General features: G+C 37.1%; 1 protein-coding gene across 2 annotated transcripts in view; it reads left to right on the plus strand.

Annotated features, from left to right (window-relative positions):
* The window catches only part of MOK (MOK protein kinase), a 133,050-nt gene that overhangs the window by 47,128 nt on the left and 64,867 nt on the right, over window positions 1–21,055 (plus strand). For both annotated transcript variants that reach the window (XM_033952403.1, XM_033952402.1), the window contains exons 5-7: window positions 12,598–12,676; window positions 12,816–12,864; window positions 17,497–17,675. In XM_033952403.1, the coding sequence (XP_033808294.1) occupies window positions 12,598–12,676; window positions 12,816–12,864; window positions 17,497–17,675 (307 nt within the window). The remainder of the gene's footprint in view (window positions 1–12,597; window positions 12,677–12,815; window positions 12,865–17,496; window positions 17,676–21,055) is intronic.

Genomic DNA, 21,055 nt, shown 5'->3' on the forward strand with positions numbered 1-21,055 from the left:
AAAGGGACAGTTGCTACTGGAGAGGGAGAAGGAGAGATGCTGCTGGGATGGGAGGAAGGGAAGAGAGTTACTGCTGGACAGGAGGAGGAGGGAAGGGAGAATGAAAAAAGGAAGGAAACAGCTGACAGAGAGATTAGAGGAGGGGAAGGGGAGACACAGGCATGAGAAAGTAGAGAGATTGATGATAGGAAGGGGTCAGCAGAAAAATAAGCAGAGAGGAACAACGATGATAGATCTGGTGTAGGAGAGATAAAAATGAAGAGAGCAGTGAAGTTGGAATGAATCATGTAAAAAGGAGAGAGAGAGCACAAGCTGGATGGAAAGGGGAGAGGGGCATAGAAAGAAGACAGATACCATATGGAAGGGGGAGAGGACAGACAATGGATGGAAGGGGCAGATACTGGATTGAAGAGACAGAGAGGGCAGACGCTGGAAGGAAGAGAGTGAAAAGAAGATTGAAAGCAGAGACCAGAGACGACAAAAGGTAGAAAAAAATTTTATTTCTATTTTGTGATTAGAATATATCAGATTTGAAATATATATCCTGCTAGAGCTGGTGTTAGACATAACTGGGGACTGCAAAGTCCAGGCAGTGGCTTAGGGCTCTCTGTCCAGGGAGGCAGTTGCCCTAGTTGCACTTCCCTAACCCTATTCCTGTCACGTGTGACTGCAGTATTCTGTTAGCATGATATTTTTGTAATAATTTGGCTTGTTTTCTTGATAGTAGAGGGGATATATGTGAAGGGGAGGGGAGACAGGGGTTTTGTTGATCTTTGCTCTGAATTATTTGTATTTATAAAATGACAATTGTACAGAATATTGTTTCTTTTTATACTTTAATAAAATATATTCAATATAAAATCATAACTGAGGCTTGTGTGGATGGGATCAGATGATTTGTGGGGACCGAGCTCGCGGAGATGGGGCGGAAACGGGGTTTTTAAATTTTAGTCCTAGTAGTTTGCCGGTCCACAAAATAATTCTTTTTTTTCTGCCGGTCCACGGGTGTAAAAAGGTTGAAGAACACTGGTCTATAGTATCAAATGCATTTTATATAGGTAAGACAAATTTTAGAAAGGACATGTAGAGGGGAATTTAAGCATACAAGTAAGGAGTTGTAGACTTCCCATACTATTATACAAGATGTTCTGCCAAACATAAAACTTCTTATAAAAGAAGAGCAAGGTTGCACATCCAAGTCCTTCTACAGCCAGAGATAGCAACAAATTAGAAAGCTGGACGTGGGGAAAAATAAAATACTCCCCTACTTAGATGTGGGTGCAGCTTATTAAAATCACTGTTCCCTCTGCAAAGAGCTCTGAACCTAGTATTGGGGGATCCCTCAATAGGCAACCCCAACCTCCACTGGCATCAAATACTCTGACATTATCTCCCTTTATCTCCTGGCAAAATGCTCCTATATGGAAGCCTGACCCCCCCTAGTGATAATATTTGTCAGCTATTTTGATGATCTGGAGTGTATGAGGCAGGAGTGAGTGGTGGTGGTCCTGTGTCACTAGATACCATGGTCTTCGGGGGGCGTGGCTTAGCGCGAGCACGGATGGAGGTGTGATCCTGAAGCTCCTCACCATTCGGGCAATGAAATAAAGAAAAATTTATTTTTCCTTCAAAATAATAGTATATAAACTTATATACGGAAAGCTGAATAAAAGATACAAAACAAAATCCTAAATTGCGATATTTGAAGAAGGGTATGTGCAGACAGGAGACGGAAAAACGGAAAGCCGTTTGAGCTGACGGTTACATAGAATTGAATACAGCGCTGAAGTATGTGTTTATATTCTGATCAAATATAACAAAGAAGCTGAGGGGAATCGGGAAAGTAGTCTGTGTTTTCGGATGTTTGGAGAGGCTTGAAAGCAGCGCTGAGACGGAGAGACGAACGTAAACTAAAAAAAAAAAAGGCTGAAGGGAATCGGTAAGCAGAGAGCTGTCAGTGTCGGCGATTTCAATAGACTATGAGATATATGTTAGATTGAGAAAAAGTAAAGAATGAATATGTTCTGACAAAATATAACTAAAGAAAAAAAAAAAAAAAAAGCCGAATTACTATATTTAAAGCGAGATTTGTGCGGATGAGAGTCGGGAAGACATAGAACCGTTTGTGCTGGCGGTTTATTGAAGTTTGAATGCAGCGCTGAAACCGCGTGGTATACGTGATTGAACAGTTTGGCGAAATAGAGGAGAAAAGTTTATAGTCTGAACAAATATATACTGAAACATAAAAAGGAAGCTGTTTAAAGTCAGGAAAGTTGAGAACTGTCTGTATTTCAACTGATTCGAAAGACTTTGCAGCAGTACTGATACTGTTGAATGTGAAAGACCAGAATGTGATCTGATCAAATATAGCCAAAAAAAAAAATATATAACCTGAATTGCGGCAGTTGAAGTGAGATAAGTGCAGACAAGAAACGGGAAGGCAGAAAACCATTTGTGATTTTGGCGGTTTCATAGAAATTGAATGCAGCGTTGAAACCAGCGAAGTACAAGTGAAAGATCAGTATTGATTGGAAAAAATATAAAAAAGGAATTTGTGTTCTGACCAGTTATATTGAAAAAAAATTATTCTTTGATAAAAAAGGGGATTAAAAAAACTGAGAGAGAGGAGGACTTACATTTCTCTTAGAAATTGGGTGCTGAAGCACTGAAGACAAATAAATGTCAGCTTACTAATAAAAAACAAATACTGAACTGAACTGAATATCAATTTCCTCTGGCAAAGCTGCGATTGGGCTTGTGAGAGAGGAGACAGAAAAAAAAAAAGGTTCAAAAAGGTTCAACGGAACTTTAAAAAACTGAAACAGCAAGATATTGAGGAATTTGAGAGACGCTGAGAAAAAACAGAAGAAAATTGCTTAAAGCTGGTCAAAATAGAAAAAATAACTCTAATAAAGGGTTGCTCTCCTTAATCAGAGCTGCGATTGGGCTTGTAAGAGGAGAGAAAAAAAAAAAAAAAAAAAAAAAGAGTTCCCCTACATCATTGAAAAAGTGAAAATGAGAAAAGAATTTTCAAACTAACATAGGTAAAGGAAAAAGAAAAGAACTTAAAAAAGAAAAATTTCTAATTCAAAGATATAACAAAATCTTGGAAGAAAAGAGATTAAAAACCTAAGAATACCAAATCTAAAAGATTTAAATACAAGAAATAATAATAACCAAGGAAAAGAGAACAATAAAATGGCAAGTACTAGACAAAACAAAAATGAGACAGGTACATCTGCAAAAAGACAGAAACAAGAACAAATAACACCAAGCAAAATACCACTTCCTATCGAAGAATCAGACACATTAAGCAAAGCTGAAGTCATGGAAGAATTAAAACAAATCAAACAAATGCTGAAAGAAACTATTACTAATATGTCTGAAATGAAAGAAGAAATTTTAAATATACATAGACAAATGGAAGTCAACAACAAAAGAACAACTGAATTAGAATCAAAAATGGAAATTATAGAATGTGAATCAAAAAGATGTAAAAACGACAACTTGGAATTAAACAAATTAAAAGATCAACTGGAGGATTACGAGAATAGAGGAAGAAGAAAGAACATCAAACTCTTTGGAATACAAGAAAATCTAGAGGGAAAAAATACTATCCTTTTCCTTGAAAATTTAATTCCAAAAATTCTACAATTAGACTTGAAACAAACAATTGAAATTGAAAGGGCACATAGAATCCCAATAAAAAATTCAGAAAATAAAAACAGACCAAGACCAATCATTTTCAAAATGTTGAGATACCAACAAGCACTAGAGATACTAAATGCTGCAAAAAAAGATAAAAACTTAAACTATAAAGGATCAAGATTATGGTTTTTACCAGATTTCGCCAAAAACACAGCAACTAAAAGGAAAAGACTACTAGATATGAGACCTCTACTCAAAGAAAAAGGATTTAAATATGGTCTATACTATCCAGCGAAAATGAGAGTGTCATCTGGAGACAAGTCGTTATATTTTGAGGATCCCGAAAAACTAAAAGAGTTTCTTTCTAAACCAGAACCTATGATATATTAAAAAAATATATTAAAAAGGTTTTGAAGACTCTATGAAAAATTAGGAAATACAACATATCGAAATATTGAAGAAATGGAGGAAAACAATACAAAGAAAAGACAATAATAATTATATGAAAGAAAAAATATATGAAAATTATTAAATAATACACTGCATATAAGTTTAAAATAATTATATGTTGAAATCATAATACTAAGGAAATACAAATTAACATATTGTTAAATGGAAAATGATACATTAATAAATTGTTATGAAAAATGATTAAATAAATATAAAAGATCAATATAGATAGATAGAAGGGAAATTTGTTTAAACAATTGAATATTGATTGCCTGGAATGGGGAGAATGTTAGGATTATATTTCCAATGTGTATCCTTAAGCAGCCAATGTATTGGGTGGGAAAGGGAGGGATAAGAAGAATATTTATTAGAATAATTAAGGGAGATACATTAGGGTTTAATATGTGTGTCATGAAGAAAATTTTTTGGTTATTAAATATGAAAGAGGAGAGGAAGAATAAGAAAATGAAAAGTATTAAAATATATAATGTCTTTTAAAATATATTCTATTAATGTCAATGGCCTGAATCATGTAATTAAAAGGGAAAAAATATTAACATATTTAAAAAAACAAAATGCAGATATTTATTGTCTGCAAGAGACTCATCTTAATATGAAGGAATCACAAAAATTATCAGGTGGATGGATAAAAGAATGTTTTTTTGCTCCAGCAGTGGGTAAAAAAGCAGGGGTTGCAATCCTTATAAATAAAAAATGTATGGCCAATATAAAGATAAAAAATTCAGATCCACATGGAAGATGGATACATATCGATATAGGTATGGGAAATGATACCCTGACGTTATTTAATATATATGCCCCTAATTCGAATCAATCAGAATTTTTCAAAAAGCTACAAAATATGTTATTACCACTGGCTGCCTCTAATTTAGTGGTGGCTGGAGATTTTAATGCTGTAATGGATCCATTATTGGATAAAAAACCAGGTAAAAATATTAAATCTTTAGGTCTAGATAATTTAGTTCGATCATGTGATTTGAAAGATATATGGCGTATTCTTCATTTTAATGATCAGGAGTATTCATTTTGTTCACAGGTTCATAAATCATTTTCAAGAATAGATTATATTTTTGTTTCAACAAATAAAGTGCAACAAGTGAGTAAAGCCTCCATTGATCCTATTATCATTTCGGATCATGCAGGAATATGGATAGAATTACAATTAGATCAATTAGAAAATAATAGACCTCTTTGGAGATTTGATAATACATTGCTTGTAGATGACAAATTTTTGGAAAATTTTAAAACACAAATTAATGAATTTTTTCAAATAAATTTAGTGGAAGATACATCTATAGAAAATGTATGGGATGCATTTAAAGCAACTATGAGGGGTAATATCATATCATATTCAGCTTTTATTAGGAAACAAATTAAAAAACAACATATAGAATTAGAAAAAGAAATAAAAATATTAGAAGCTAAATTGATAAGCAAATGGGAATATGAAGTTTTGCAAGCTCTTTTGAAAGTAAAAGGTAAATATAATGAATTAACTTCAAAAATGATAAGAAAAGATTTGTTTTCCAAACAAGCGATGTATTATGGAAATTCTAATAAGGCGGGAAAATTATTAGCAAATTATCTTAAGGCAAAAAAAAGGAGAACAATTATTAATGGAATTAAAGATGATAATGGTATAATAACAAATCAAACAAATATAATATTAAAACAATTTTTAAATTTTTATAAGGATCTATATTCTTCCGAACCTTATTTGGAGAAACAAAAAGATGGAAAAAAATTTTTAGATCTAATAAATGGACCTAAGATTCCTGATCATATAAAACGAAGTTTAGAAGAACCTATATCATTAAAAGAATTAGAAACAGCATTGAGATCTCTTAGAGTTGGATCCGCTCCAGGTGGTGATGGTTACACAGTAGAATTTTATAAAACATTTCAAAATATCCTCTCCCCACATTTATTAAAATTATATCAGACACAACTTATTAAAGGTAATATAAAAGGTACTATGGCTGAATCAATAATAATTGTTTTGCCTAAGCCAAATAAAGATCCTACTTTGGTTTCAAACTACAGGCCTATATCTTTGATAAACGTTGATAATAAACTTTTGGCGAAAATTTTGGCTTTGAGATTAGCCAAAGCTCTCCCACATATTATAGATATGCATCAAACGGGTTTCGTTGCTAAAAGACATTCCTCCAATAACTCTAGACTATTATTTCACATGCTAAACTTGTCAAAAAAAATGGATGAACCGGCATTTACAGTTTCATTAGATGCTGAGAAAGCATTTGATAGGGTAGAATGGAATTTTATGTATCAGGCTTTAGAATGGTTTGGTATAGGTTCTGGATTTATACAAATGGTAAAAACATTGTATAGCTTCCCGATTGCAAGATTAAATATTAATAATAAGATATCTGATGGTTTTCAATTGCAGAGGGGAGTTAGACAAGGTTGTCCTTTATCTCCTTTGTTATTTGATGTTGTATTAGAACCCTTATTGTTAGCAATACAGCAAACAAGGGAGATACAAGGTATTCCATATTCAGATATGGAATATAAAATTTCGGCTTATGCTGATGATATTTTGCTTTATTTGAGAAATCCAGAGTCTACCTTATCTTCTTTATTGGAATTAATTGATAAGTTTGGCAAATTTTCAGGTTATAAAATTAATTGGAATAAATCTGAAATTATACCCTTGAATGTTTACTGTGTAAAAGGATTATTTGATACTTTTCCATTCATATGGAAAGAAGAAGGATTTAAATATCTAGGCATTCAAGTTAAAAAAACAATTGAAGATACTGTAAAAGAAAATGAAAAATATGTATTAAAAAAAGTTACGGAGTTATGTGAGCAATGGAACCCATTACATATATCTTGGTGGGGCAGAGTTCAAACTATTAAAATGATGATCTTGCCTGTGGTTTGCTACCAAATGAGTATGATACCTATTTATTTTCAGGGGTCCTTTTATAAGAATCTTAATAGAATTTTAACAAAATTTCTTTGGCTTGGTAAAACATCTAGAATAGCTTTAGTAACCTTACAAAAATCAATTAAGGAGGGAGGGGTAAATTTTCCAAATTTCTATAGGTACCATCAAGCCTATATTCTACGTCAGGGTATGTATTGGATCCTCCCAGAACTTATAGATAATGCACCAGATTGGTTATATTTAGAATGGCGCCTTATGTTTCCCCTAAATTTAGTACATTTACCAAGTATTAATATACCTAAAAGATACAGAGAAAATAAAATAATAATGGATACTTGGAAAACATTGAGATTTATTGATAAATTAACACCCATCCCAATATATAAATCAACTAATCAATCCATATGGATAAACTCCAAGATCAAAATTGGCGGAGCTCAAATCCTGTGGAAGAACTGGATTATTGCAGGAATTAGATCTCTAGATGATATTATTTCAGAAGGTAAACTGCTGGATTTTTCACAATTGCAACATAGATTTGGTCTTAATAAAACACAAAGTTTTAAATGGTTGCAATTGAAGCAGGCCATTCAGGTTGGGTTCCCTGAATGGAAATCATTAAACAATCAATATAGTTTAAAGTTCTTATGCTTTAAAGCAGACTTCCTAGGACATCAAGCCGCATTGTGGTATAAATTAATATCTGGATATTTGAATAAAAAACCAAAAAACGGTCTAAGAGACATTTGGAGCATTGAGATTGGACATCAAATTAATGCATCTCAATGGCCACTAATTTGGTCTTGGAGAATGGGATGTACAGTGTCAGCGTCTATGAGACAAACATGGTTCTTTTTATTACATAGAGCTTTTTGGACCCCTACTCGTTTACAAAAACTAGACAGTTCTAAGTCTAATAGATGCTGGCACTGTAATCTAGAACCAGGGACATTAGATCATTTATTATATCATTGTCCCTATATTAAAATATTTTGGAATTCAATTTGGCCACAAATTAATAAATTAATGGAAAATCATATTGCAATATCATATGATACAATTTTATTTGGAACAATGATGAGAAAAAAAAGTCAAATTTCACCAGAAAATAATAAACTTTTATTAATTATGACAGGGGTTGCCATTCAACATATAACTAACAATTGGAAAAATTACAACAACCTAAATTATACATTTTGGTGGAATACAATATGCCATGTTTTTAAAATGGAAAGAACAATATCAATACAAAAGGGGACATATAATAAATTTATAAAAATATGGGGGCCATTGACAAAATACTGTAATGATTAAATAATAGAATACTTTTTCTTCCTTTCTTCTTTTAGAGATCTTCTTATGACACACATATAGGGGGGGTAAGGAAAACAATTTAGATATAATATATTATAATATATGATACAAAATGTAACAAATGATTAAGGGATAATAGAAGGGTGGGGGGAGGGAAAATGAATAAAATTTATACAGAATATATTGCAGTAGATATAAATATGATATTGAATAATTATCAATTGTATTCAAACATGTTATATAATTTTATAAAATTTGAAAAAATTATATTAAAGTGATGAAGGGGTGGGGGGAGGGTGAAGGGGAAAATCAAATTCAGACATATATTGTGATAGATATAAAAGTGATACCATGCATGTATCAAATATATTTTATTATTATGTACACTTTTTATGAAATTTGAAAATAAAAATATAATGGAAAAAAAAAAAAAAGATACCATGGTCTTCCCTGTTAAGCCTGAGGACTGAGTTGGGGAATGGGAGGACTTGTGGCCCAAGGGTCAGTTTTGAGTGCTTTGGGCTCTGGGGGAAGTCTGGGAGAGATTGCCACATGTTAGGATCATGCTCACACATTTGGGTCTCTTCCAGTGGGGCAGTGAGGTTTGGGTCAGATAGTGTATTTTATGCTGGGGGGAGGGTATGTGGTAATGTTTGGGGTCTAGGATATTGGGGAGACCAGGGTGCTGGCAGAGAAGTTGAGGGAGCTGGCACCAGGATGAGAATGATTGAGAGGGGCCGCTAGCATTGCAGGGACACGGAACATCATGATTTACAGCTGCCTCTACAGCAGGAACTTAGATGTGCCTCAAAGCAGGTGTAAATTCCAACATTCAAGTTTCCCAATGCAGAGATGGATTTCCTATGTGAAATATGGAATACATGTCTGCATTGCTATCTCTCCCAGAGAGTACTCCTTTACTCGCCTCGCCTCTCCCAAACCCACCTCTTCAGACATTTAAATATCACCATTTAAATGCAGTTATTCTCTTAAAATAAGGACCATAGGTTTGTAAAATGGCCCCACTACACTTAGAGGTTCTGTCTCTTTAAAATAGAAGTTGCAAAATGTCAACTTCTATATGGAAACTGTACAGTTGATGCTGCTCATCTTTTTTTTTTTTTTGCATGTTTATTGTCAAAACGGAAGCTTCTGCTGTACTTGCTGACAAATTCACATGCACTTCTGCATGTCCTTTTGCATATTTTACAAAAGGCTCCATGTTTGGCTAATGTGGGTTTTACCAGATGTTAGAGGTTAGCATGGCCCCATACAAACCTCTAATGAATGTTAGAAATCTGCTCTAGGTGCCTAATATACTGAGTAACTATGCCTAGATAGAGCAGAGTCATGGTCATTTGGTGACAGCTAGCATGTGGCCTGGTACCATGCACTAACTGTCAGAACTACTGCTAGTGCAGCCTTTTAAGAGGAAGTACTGCATGCAGTGGCACTATGGTAGTCTGATAGCATGACCATGGCCCTTGACCAAAAAAATTGCACACACCCCCACTGCATTCCTTTTGATTCCCCCCTAACCTCCCTTAACTGAGCATCACAAGTTAATATGCTCCTCTTAAATCCCACCTACATCTACCTTCTGAATCCTTCCCATCACCCTTGGGTTTTCTCCATAGATGATCATTGATGGTACTGTGGTTCATGGCAAGAGAGGTCTCCCTCTGCTCATGACCTTTTGGCTCCAGCCTAACAAAATGGCTGCTATGATCCTTGGTGGTAGTCTTGCATTGCTACCACGAGGGGGGGTCTGCTTTTCATATAAGTTGGCATCTAAAAATAGACAAAGGAAAAGAATGAAAAAAATCATAACAAAACAACAAGTAAAATGACAACAGAAAAAGACGAACAAATAGTTTTCCCTGCCTTTCAAAACCTTTGATTGGTGCATAGGGTTTTAAAAAATGTTTTTATTCATCTGTTTGTGGCTTTTTGCCAAGAAGAATGGGCAACTTTACCACATGAGAAAATAAAGGGCCTCATTCAGAACTATCAGAAAAGACTGGAAGCCATCATTGATGCAAAAGGGAGCAATACACAGTCGTTTGTGTAATATATATATATAAAAACATAAGAATAGCCTTACTGGGTCAGACTAATGGTCCATCAAGCCCAGTAGCCCGTTCTCATGGTGGCCAGTCCAGGTCACTAGTACCTGGCCAAAACCCAAGGAGTAGCAATATTCCATGCTACCGATCCAGGACAAGCAGTGGCTTCTCCCATGTCTTTCTCAATAACAGACTGTGGACTTTTCCTCCAGGAACTTATCCAAACCTTTCTTAAAACCAGCTAAGCTATCCATACAGACTGCTATTCTTAAAGTATGTTACAAACTCATGTATATGGATTGTTCTTCAGAAATCTTGTCATGTAATAGATCTTATCTAGCATAAGACCTGCTCCTTGTTAACTGTATGACAGCAGTCACCAAAATAAGACTTCTGTAGCAGGATGAATTACCACTGCTATACTGTGGCCCTTATTTACTTAGCTGTATTAACTGTTTAATTTGGGAATTAGTGTGTACTAATAGCTTGGTACCACATTGAACACCTGATGCAGAAAGTAGGCATGGACATCAGCAGTTTTTGTGTGGTTAAATTATCTATGCAAGTGAGTTGTGAAATTGAAATCTGTTAAGTATATTTTTTATGATCCTGATCACTTGAAAACATTTTTGGATTCTAGATTTGACTCCCTCTACTATGCCTGTAGATCCTTTGTGAACATCTACTCTGTGATGATTTGTTTAGTTTTTGTGTAAGACTTATTTGAATTTCCTGGAATTATGCCTTGCTTCTCTTTTTTTCATATGGTGGACTGAGTAATCGTGTCCCTCAGGTGTGAGAGTACCAGCCAGAAGAGAAATCCAAAAGTTGAAATGACTTGACATGGCCATGTTCCAGCAGATTAGCCTATGTCAGGAATCAATAAATAACCTTCAGAAGACCTTTATTTGCTCTTTTAATCTGAGGACACTGTTTTTTGGTGGCATATAGTAACATATTAGATGACGGCAGATAAAGATGATGGTGCAATCATCTGCACTTTCAGTGTGTAATTGCTGCCTTCATCTAATAACAATCATGTAATCCATGTTTGCTTCTGAAGATACATTGATTTCTGATGCAGGCTTTTCTGCCAAAACACGGCTGTGTCGAGTCACATTAGAGAATGACACAGGGACAGAATTTGTCCCTTTCCTCACAGATTTCCGCAGGAAACCATCCCATATCATTTTCTAGTGTCTTATCTCAACCTCAGTCCTACACCAGCATTCTTCAATGCAAGGCTTGACGGTCAATGTCTGCCCATTCATGCTCTGATTCTTCCCTCTTGCCTTAAAGAATGACACGAGGATGGTTTTCCACAGTTAACTATGGGGACAGGGACAAATTCACTATTAATAAAGTTGTCTATAGTTGTTAATGTTGACTGGATCCTGGTTTTGCGTGATGCCTCATGTTCTCTTTTCTTGTGGACTGGGTAATTGAACACACTATATTGATATTTCTTATAAGATTTTCCTTCTAGGATTTATTTTCTTTTTGCGGGGTGTTAAGTTCTGTTTCTGTAACAATTTTTGTTGGATATGTTTGAATTTTGATAAAAATAAAAGAAAATTATATGCTCGGTATAGTAGGTATACATGTAAGCTTAATTCATCTCAAAAATCTGGCAGAGTTTACATTGAAGTCTGTATTCACTTTTTAGCCATGTGCACTGTTGTAATATTACCCCTTTAATCTGGAGCCCTTCATTTCCAGTTTAACTGAGTTTTGTCCCACAGGAATCCTGGGATTTCCAGATGCTATTTGTTCACTTTTATTTATTTTTTTCTCTCCACTAAAGACCTTCCTCCCATCGCACTGGTCCATATTGACCATCCCCTAACTGCACAGCTGGTACATGAGGAGAGATTGAGTCTGGCTAGATGTAGAAAAAACAACTAGGGACTAGTCTCTGTGTTTCTTTTAATGAAAAGGCATTTGAACATAAAATATGTTTACATCTTTTAAGATTCTTATTTCTTTAATATTATGTTGCTCAGAAAAACTCAGTTCATTGAATCAGAATATGTTGAACATGTCTTTTCATTAGTTGGCCATTTGTAATACAACTAAGTTTTATTCTGCAGTCTAATTGCTTAATAACAAGAAAGATATATGATAGAGAATGGCAATAATAAATTCAAGTCATTTTATGTATTTAATCCTTTGCCTGTTTCACAGGCCGAAGATATCCATTGAGTGAAAATAAAATCAAGAACTATATGTACCAGTTATGTAAATCTCTGGATCATATTCATAGGTAAGAAATAATATAAAGTTACTATAAATATAATGACCCATAGAAGATACAGTATGATTTCATTTAGCACTATCATGCTCACTTCTTTTGCACACATTCTTAATGTCCAAATGGTTTTTTTTCTTTTAATATTGCTCAGAAATGGGATATTTCACCGTGATGTGAAACCGGAAAATATCTTAATAAAGGTAAGAAAAGTATATCCAATTTTAAGAAGTTTTTGTTAAATTAACTTTTTAAAAGCCAGTTATTACAATCCATGGCATTTGAAAATGACATTTTTGCATTTTAGGGTCTGATTAATCTTTTTCCATAGACACAGAATAGGTGTCACAGGATGCCAAAAATTATTTCAGTTTCCATATTAACATTTATATCCCACATTATTCAATAAAAGGTTTTGGTTCAATTTTACTCACAATACACAATAAGATAGCATCCACTTAAACCCCCCCCCTCCTGTAAGCTTCTAAACCAGAGTTTCTCAACTTCTTCAAGCCAAGTACCCCTTAAGTCTAACAAATATCAACTGACTACCCCTGCCCAGGCTCCGCTCCAGACCTGCCCAAGCTCCGTCCCTGACCCCACCCCCATAATAATAGTACTAATTGTAATGCAATTTCTTCCATCTATTTTTCATATACACACAATATAATCTTATTAATACATAATGGTAACCACAAAATAACCCCCTCCCACAAAGCACACTGTACGCAGAGAAAATGTTAATTATCATTTATATTCATTTTTTTTCAGAGGTCAAGGTCAGTAACAATTATAGAAAATAGACAAATATAGTGCAAAATATAGACAGCAGGTATAAATTTTCAAAACTGACACATTTCGATCACTAAATTGAAAATAAAATAATTTTTCCTACCTTTGTTATCTGGTGATTTCATGAGTCTCTGGTTGTACTTCCTTCTGACTGTGCATCCAATATTTCTTTCTTTCTTTCTGCCTCCTGCACGCTTCCTCTCCTCCAGACCTCATTCCATTCCCCAACCAACATCTCTCTCTGTCCCTTCATGAGTCCAACTTTTCTTCCTCTTTCATCCCATTTTTCATCACTGTCCACCAGACACTGCCCATTTTTCCTATCACCCCTCTCTAGCACAATGCCACATCTCTCCCTCATCACTATATGCAACATTCTTTCCCCTTGTATCCCCTTCAAACTGTCCCTCTGTTCCCTCTCCACCACCATATCCAACATTTCTCCCTCTCTTCCTTCTATTCCCCATGCATTTCTCACTCCTCTCTCTATGCCCAGTGTTCCTTTCCCTATGTGCCCCATCTTTCCCTCTCACTCACACCTAACAATTCTCCCTTTCTGTTCCCTCCCTCCTATGTCCCAAGTTAGTGTCCTCTTCCTTCCTTCTTTGTCTCATGTTCATGCCCCCTCCCTTCCTTCTGTGTCCCAAAATCATGCCCCTCCCATGTCCCAATGCACTCCTTTAACCTCCCCTTTCTCCCTTTGTCCCAGATCATGTTTCCTCTCTGCCTTATTTGCTCAATCCACACTCACTTCCTTCAGGCCAGTTTAGATGAGTTGCTCCTTCAGCAACAGTTGTTGCAGGGACGTACGGTCAGCGGTTCACACTCAACACATGGCTGATCCACAAGCCTTCTCTCTGACGTCAGCTCTGACGTTGGAGAGAAGGTTTCCAGGTCAGCTATGTGCAGCGTGAAAGAGCCTGCTGATGCGTCCTTCCAACACGTGCCGCTGAAGGCATGAAGGAGGTAACTGGGATCCCCTGGTGCTCCAAGGGCTTTCCTCTGACGTTAGCTCTGACATCATAGGGAAGCTTTTTGGGTCAACTTCAGTGGAGGGGTGTGGGCATTAAGGAGGGATACCACTGAAGAAGTCAGAGAAGATATTTCATGGGATTATTCAGAGACAATCCTCAAATATACACAAGATCCCACTACAGGGTGCTCATCAAGAGAATAGAGGATAAGGCAGGGGTGTCCAATGTCGGTCCTCGAGGGCCGCAATCCAGTCGGGTTTTCAGGATTTCCCCAATGAATATGCATTGAAAGCAGTGCATGCACATAGATCTCATGCATATTCATTGGGGAAATCCTGAAAACCCGATTGGATTGCGGCCCTCGAGGACCGACATTGGACACCCCTGGGATAAGGGATCTCAGAAACCTACTTTGCTAAGGGAATACACCCAATATCAAGTCTCAATAGTTCAAAGTTTCCATCACTGACCCTCTGGCAACAAACTAGCCCTAAATGAGGCGGGATGCATAACTGTATATTGGCAGAGCGTCCTGAGAACCCTTGAGAAAGCTACGTGAGTGGCGAAACAGATCCCTGTCAGGCTTGTTAGCAACTCTGCATTTTTAAGATAAGTCATTTCTTGCTGATATAAAGAGAAAATATTAATTGATGAACCGGTAAGAAATAAGTTGATTAGTAATAGGAGGAGGAGGAGGCCAGTGGGTCAGTGATGGAAACTTTGAACCATTAGCCAAGTAGGTTATTAAAAATATAATGTTTGAAGAGGAATACTGTAGATAGCAAGTTTTTTAAAAAAAAAATTCATTTATTTTTTAACTTATGAGAGATCGATGACGATTTGATGATGAATACTTTTCTACTGAGGAATTATACTTCAGTAGTGCACACCTTCGATGGTCAAAGAATACAGCATTAATATGAAAAAATATTTTGGGGGACAATTGGTTTACAGCCTTCATATAATAGGAATTTTTTAAAATTATATAAGTGACCTATTATTATTACCACATAGAATAATTTTCAAACTCACTTTAACAAGTGGAGCTTTGCTCAATTTTATAGAAATATTATTTAATATAATATAATTACTCACCTTAGGTTTGATTTTAAAATGGTAAAAGGGCTCCTATTTTAGAAAAGCAACATAAAAAATAGGCACTCAGGATGAATCCTAATAACATACAAATGCTCACTCACAAACTTACACCTGTTTTATGCCCAAGCTACCCCATCAGGAATGCCTAGACTTGATGAACATATAAGTACACTTATGCATATATTTGGTTACACAGTTTTATAAAAGCATGTTCCCATTCAAAAAAATGTATAAAATTACCCACACCCTCCCCCTTTATGTTCAGGTGAAATTATACACATATACTCCAAATTCTATATATGATACTTTTTTTGCAATTTTAGGTGTGTGCCCAATTTGCACATTCTACTTAATTGAATAATGAGCTAATTAGCACTGATAATTGGTTTCTTAAGCAGTTATCGGAATTTGATTTAATTTGTATGTAAATTTAGGCACAGGATCTGTGCCTAAATTTTATACTTGCCACCGAAAAGGGGGAGCAGATATGGGTCATGGACAGATCAGGAGAATTCCTCACATTTACATGCATAATTTATAGAATAAGAGGCATCTGTACCTAATTTGCAACATGTTTCCATTGATGCAAATGGCCCCACCTAAAGTTAGGTGTGGCTCCCAGGCATAAGTACTGTTCTATAAACTGTGCTTAACTCTAGGTACTGTTTATAAAATATCGCTTAGGTGAGGTTTTTTCCAGCACCTGGTTTTTTTTTTGGTTTTTTTTATAAGTGCAATAATATAGAATTCAGTCCATAGACTATATGCACACAACTTTACCTACAGGTTGAACAGGAGTTCCCAAGAGCAGGGTTTAAACTTACAATCTAGGTCACATCCATTCTACCAATCCTGGGGATAGGTAATCTATCTTAATAGCAGATTATGGACTTTTCTTCTAGGAACTAGTCCCATCCTTTTTTAAATCCAGATATGCTAATTGCTGTTACCACATCCTCTGCTTAATTATTGGTGGAGTAAAAAAAATAATTTTTCTATTTGTTTTAAAAGTATTAGTATGTAACTTCATGGAGTGTCTCCTAGTCTTTTATTTGTTTAGTCTCTCAAAAAGATCTATTTATGTTTACCCATTCTGCTCTATCCAGTATTTTGTAGACCTCTATGGTATCACATATGCATTTGGATTTTTCAAAATTAAGCACAGACTGTATTTTTCGCTCTATAAGATGCACCCACCTAAAGAGGAGGAAAACCCAAGAAAAAATATTCCCACCGCCCTGTCCTGTACCCCCTGTGGTGGTGTAGTGGTAGGCCAGGACAGGGTCTTGTAAAGTGAAAAATCTGTAGGCAGCATAGCACCCCCCCCCCCTGTAGGCAGCCCCCCCGGTACCTTTTTTTAAAAGTCCCCTTTCCACGCTGCTGCCTGTCTTTCGCCGGATGGCTCTTCTTCAGTTTGGGCAGAGCAACGCAGAAGGCAGGTGCGTGTTGTCTATGTTCCTGCCTGGTCTGGCGCCGCTCCCCGATTGGCTGCAGTCAGTTCTCAGAACTGCAGCCAATCGGGGAGCGGCGCCAGACCAGGCAGGAACATGGACAGCACGTATCTGCCTTCTGCTCTGCCCAAACTGAAGAAGAGCCATCCGGCGAGGGAGACAGGCAGGAGTGCAGAAAGGGGACTTAAATAAAAGGTACCGGGAACGGGGCTGCCTCCACGGGGGGTGGTTTTCGCTCCATAAGACATACCCTTATTTCCACCCCCTTTTTGGGGGTGGAAAAAGTGAATCTTATAGAGTGAAAAATACAGTATTTTTACCTTAGAAATATGTTCACCAAAAAATGTGTGTGCATAGTTTTTTTTAGGCTAATTTTCAAAACATTTTGAAAATCTGGGAGAATCCACATTGTAGAAAAAAAGTACTCATGTATGTTTCACCTATTGTGGCTAGTGGCAGTATTTTCTTGGTAAGTTTTTTAACCAACGATTACAATAGCAAAGTGTCTTGGCTTTTACAGAAAGATATGCTAAAACTAGGAGACTTTGGCTCCTGTAGGAGTGTTTATTCCAAGCAGCCATATACCGAATACATCTCCACTCGCTGGTATCGAGCTCCTGAATGTCTTCTTACAGATGGATATTATAGCTACAAAATGGACATTTGGAGTGCAGGTTGTGTTTTCTTTGAAATCATAAGGTATAGTACTAAAATGAAGAAAGACGTGTAGAGATTATTTCTAAACTGTAGGCAGTTGTGCATTGAACAAGAAATTAAATAGAAGATTTATTAAGTTTCTATTTCTAATATTAGAGGAGAGGTTGAACAGTGGGCTAACAATAGGTTAGGACCACTTTCATAAGTCTGTAAATGTTAACCAATAGGTACTTAGGGAAATCTGTTACCTGGTGCTGAGAAGTAAAGTAGTTTTGGAGTAAAGTTTCCATGCCTGTGGTCCCTTTTCATGCATAAATTCTTAGGCTTCCTGTGCTCAGGGTGTTAATTAAATCAGTTCTCAGTTCAATTGCTTAACTTGTCTACAGAGACTGAAAACTTCTAGAAATCAGTAGGGATCATTATAAAACCTGTTATCCCAGGACAAGCAGGCAGCCTATTCTCAACATGTGGGTGACGTCATCCACGGAGCCCGGATGCGGACAGCTTCGCAAGCAGACTTGGTTGAAGAACTTTAGAAAGTTTGCGACTGCTGTCAGGGCTTCTGCCGTCTTAAAAAAAAAATTTTTTTTTAATTCGGGCAGATATTTTTCATGTATTATACGCGCAAAATACCCTGATTAAAAATGCCCCCCCTGCCGACGTCGCTTCATAATTATGGCAGGAGGGATTCCTACTCCCTCCTGCCATCGGTACCACTCCTGACTTCCCCCCCCCCAAAAAAAAAGCAAAAAACGGCAGGAGAGATGCCGACTCCCTCCTGCCACCAGATGCCCCCTCCCTGTTCACCTCCTTTCCCCACCCCCCTCTCCATACCTATACCCCATACCAATACCCCATACCCTCCTGCTTATATGACTCCAACGATGTGTCTGAGGCCTTAGGCCCCTCCCTGGTGCATCATGTGATGCATGGGGAGGGGCCTAAAGCCCTGATTTGCTCAGGCATCTCGGGCTCCTCCCCTGTGAGGGACCTGAGGCACCTGAGCCAATCAGGGACTTCCTTAGGGGGTAGCCTAAGGAAGTCCCTGATTGGCTATTGCTTAAGCTACTATTGTCGAGCCCGACTGCTGCAGACCGTTATCAACAGGCCTGCCTGGTTTAAAAAAAAATTTTTAATCGGGCTGATATTTATGCATGTGTAATACACGCAAAATATCAGTGCCATTTAAAAAAAAAATTTTAAACCAGGCAGACCTGTCGGTAACCCAGTTACTGATAGGTCTGCAGCAGTCGGGTTTGACAATCATAAAACCCGATGCAAAATAGCCAAGCAGTTGTTAGTGAATCAATCGCTTGGCTATTTTGCATGGGGTTTTACTAATTTGCATGGGAGGATCGGATCAGAGTGGAGAATGATCAGGCAGCAGTTTAGTAAATTGGGTCGGGATCGGGGAATAATAGCTAAACCAGTAAAACTGGTTTTGCGATCGTCAGTACAGGATCGGAAGGTTTAGTGAATCTAGCCCAAAATCCTTTACACATGAAAATAGTGATTTATGCAAGAAAATCACACTCCTCAATAAAGCTGTAAATAAGCCCTTGTTTCACAAAGCATGCACTTTCAGCTGCATTTAAAGGAAGCTTCTCCCTGGGAGGTGTTAGATAGAATTGGACAATAATGCACATAGATTGTATTTTCAAGTCTATACATGTTATTTTCTTATGAAAAGCTACCACACAAAAAGCAAGTGCAAATGTGTGCAGGTGTTTTGTAGAGTTTCAGAGTGAAATTAGTTATGTACTTCTCTTTGAAACATAGTGTAAAGCAGGTCTGCCATTAAAATGTGCTTATGGATATTACCCAGAGTTATTTGACACTGAGAAAGGAAATTGCGTTTCACTCTACAGTTGAAATGGCTTCCGAGAGAAAATGAGGATTTTTTTTGCTTGTGTACAGATTTCCAAGAGATCGTCTTAAGAGAAAAAGGAAGTTGAGACTTAAGAAGTCTTTGGACTCCTCCTTTATTTCCCCACTTTTGTATCCTGGCCACTGGAAACTGAACTTATACTACCAGACTTTAGTCCAATGCAGTGATATAGTAAGTGGGAGAACGGATTTCTCTGGGCACCATCTTGGCAGGAGAACCAGCATCTCTCCTCCCCTCCCAGCGATGGGAGGGAGTTACTTAAATTCACCCCCCAGTATCTCTTAAAGTGAGCAGGAACTCCTCCATGCTGTTTACTCCAGCCCCGAGCCCTCCCTCTGACATAACTGTCTGCTTACAGGATCAGGAAGTTACATCAGAGGGCAGGCTCGAGCCAGCATGAGCAATGTGTAGGAGACTCTGCTCACTGCCAGTGAAAACTTAAGAGGTACGAGGTGGGGAGTTCATTTAAGAGATCAAACATGGGGGTGGGGGAGTCAGGCATCAGCTTCCCTTGCTACATCACTGTTCCAGTAGTAGTAATTGAGACACACAAGTGACTTCTACAAAATCTATGCCTGATGTCTACCTACCTATTTATTTATTAATTAGAAAATAGATTACCGGTATTCAGTTCTTCCTAAATATATCGGGACAGGATATTGTCTAGCACCATATCCATTCTTCAAACCATTCAGTCAATGTAAAGTCTTATGTAATAATAATCCTAGGTGTTTTTTAATAATAAAGCAATAACTTTTCTTGTAACTTATGTAAGTGTAAATTAGGTCAATATGTAAAACACAACTTATATTAACATTAATAAGGACTGTAGTGGTCCAGTTTCCAAATACAAATTCCAATTATTGCATGCTACTTCCAGAGGTAGGTCTTGACTGGGTGACTCAAGAATTGGATCTGGGGAGATTGCTAGATATGGTGTACTTGAATTTTTTTGGACTCTGTACCTGAATTTTAGCAAGGCCTTTGACATGGTTCTGCATAGGCAATTAATACATAAACTGAACACTCTTGGTATGGGCCCAACACTGACTGACTGTTCGAAATTGATTGAGTGGGAAGCAAGAAAGGATAGTGATAATGGAGTTCATCCCAGGAGAAAAGGCATTATTAGTGGTGTCCCACAAGGAGCAGTACTTGGTCTAGTTCTTCTCAATAAAGTACAAGTCCAAAAATCCAGACTGCTTGAGGATTGGGTCAGTCTGTATTTTCTGGATTCTCAGGCAATACTTTTTAAAATTCACCCCATCTCTGTCTCTGCTCCCCATCCAGCAACTCTCTCATCCCCCCATCCTATATCTGTGTCTCTCCATCTCTCTGTGACGTGGACAGCAGGATAGTCAGCCACACAACCCACCCGCCTCCCCATACGGCCGACCCGACCACAGCTAGGAACATCCTGGGGATTAGGGGGAAGCAGGGGGAAATGGGTAGGGCTCGGGCATGCCCAGTGGGGCCCGGGCACTGCACGTGCTCAGAGAAAAAAAAAAAAAAAAAGAAATTCATCCAAATTTCC

This window comes from Geotrypetes seraphini, chromosome 7 (genome assembly GCF_902459505.1).
Source record: "Geotrypetes seraphini chromosome 7, aGeoSer1.1, whole genome shotgun sequence".
Classification (NCBI taxonomy): domain Eukaryota; kingdom Metazoa; phylum Chordata; class Amphibia; order Gymnophiona; family Dermophiidae; genus Geotrypetes; species Geotrypetes seraphini.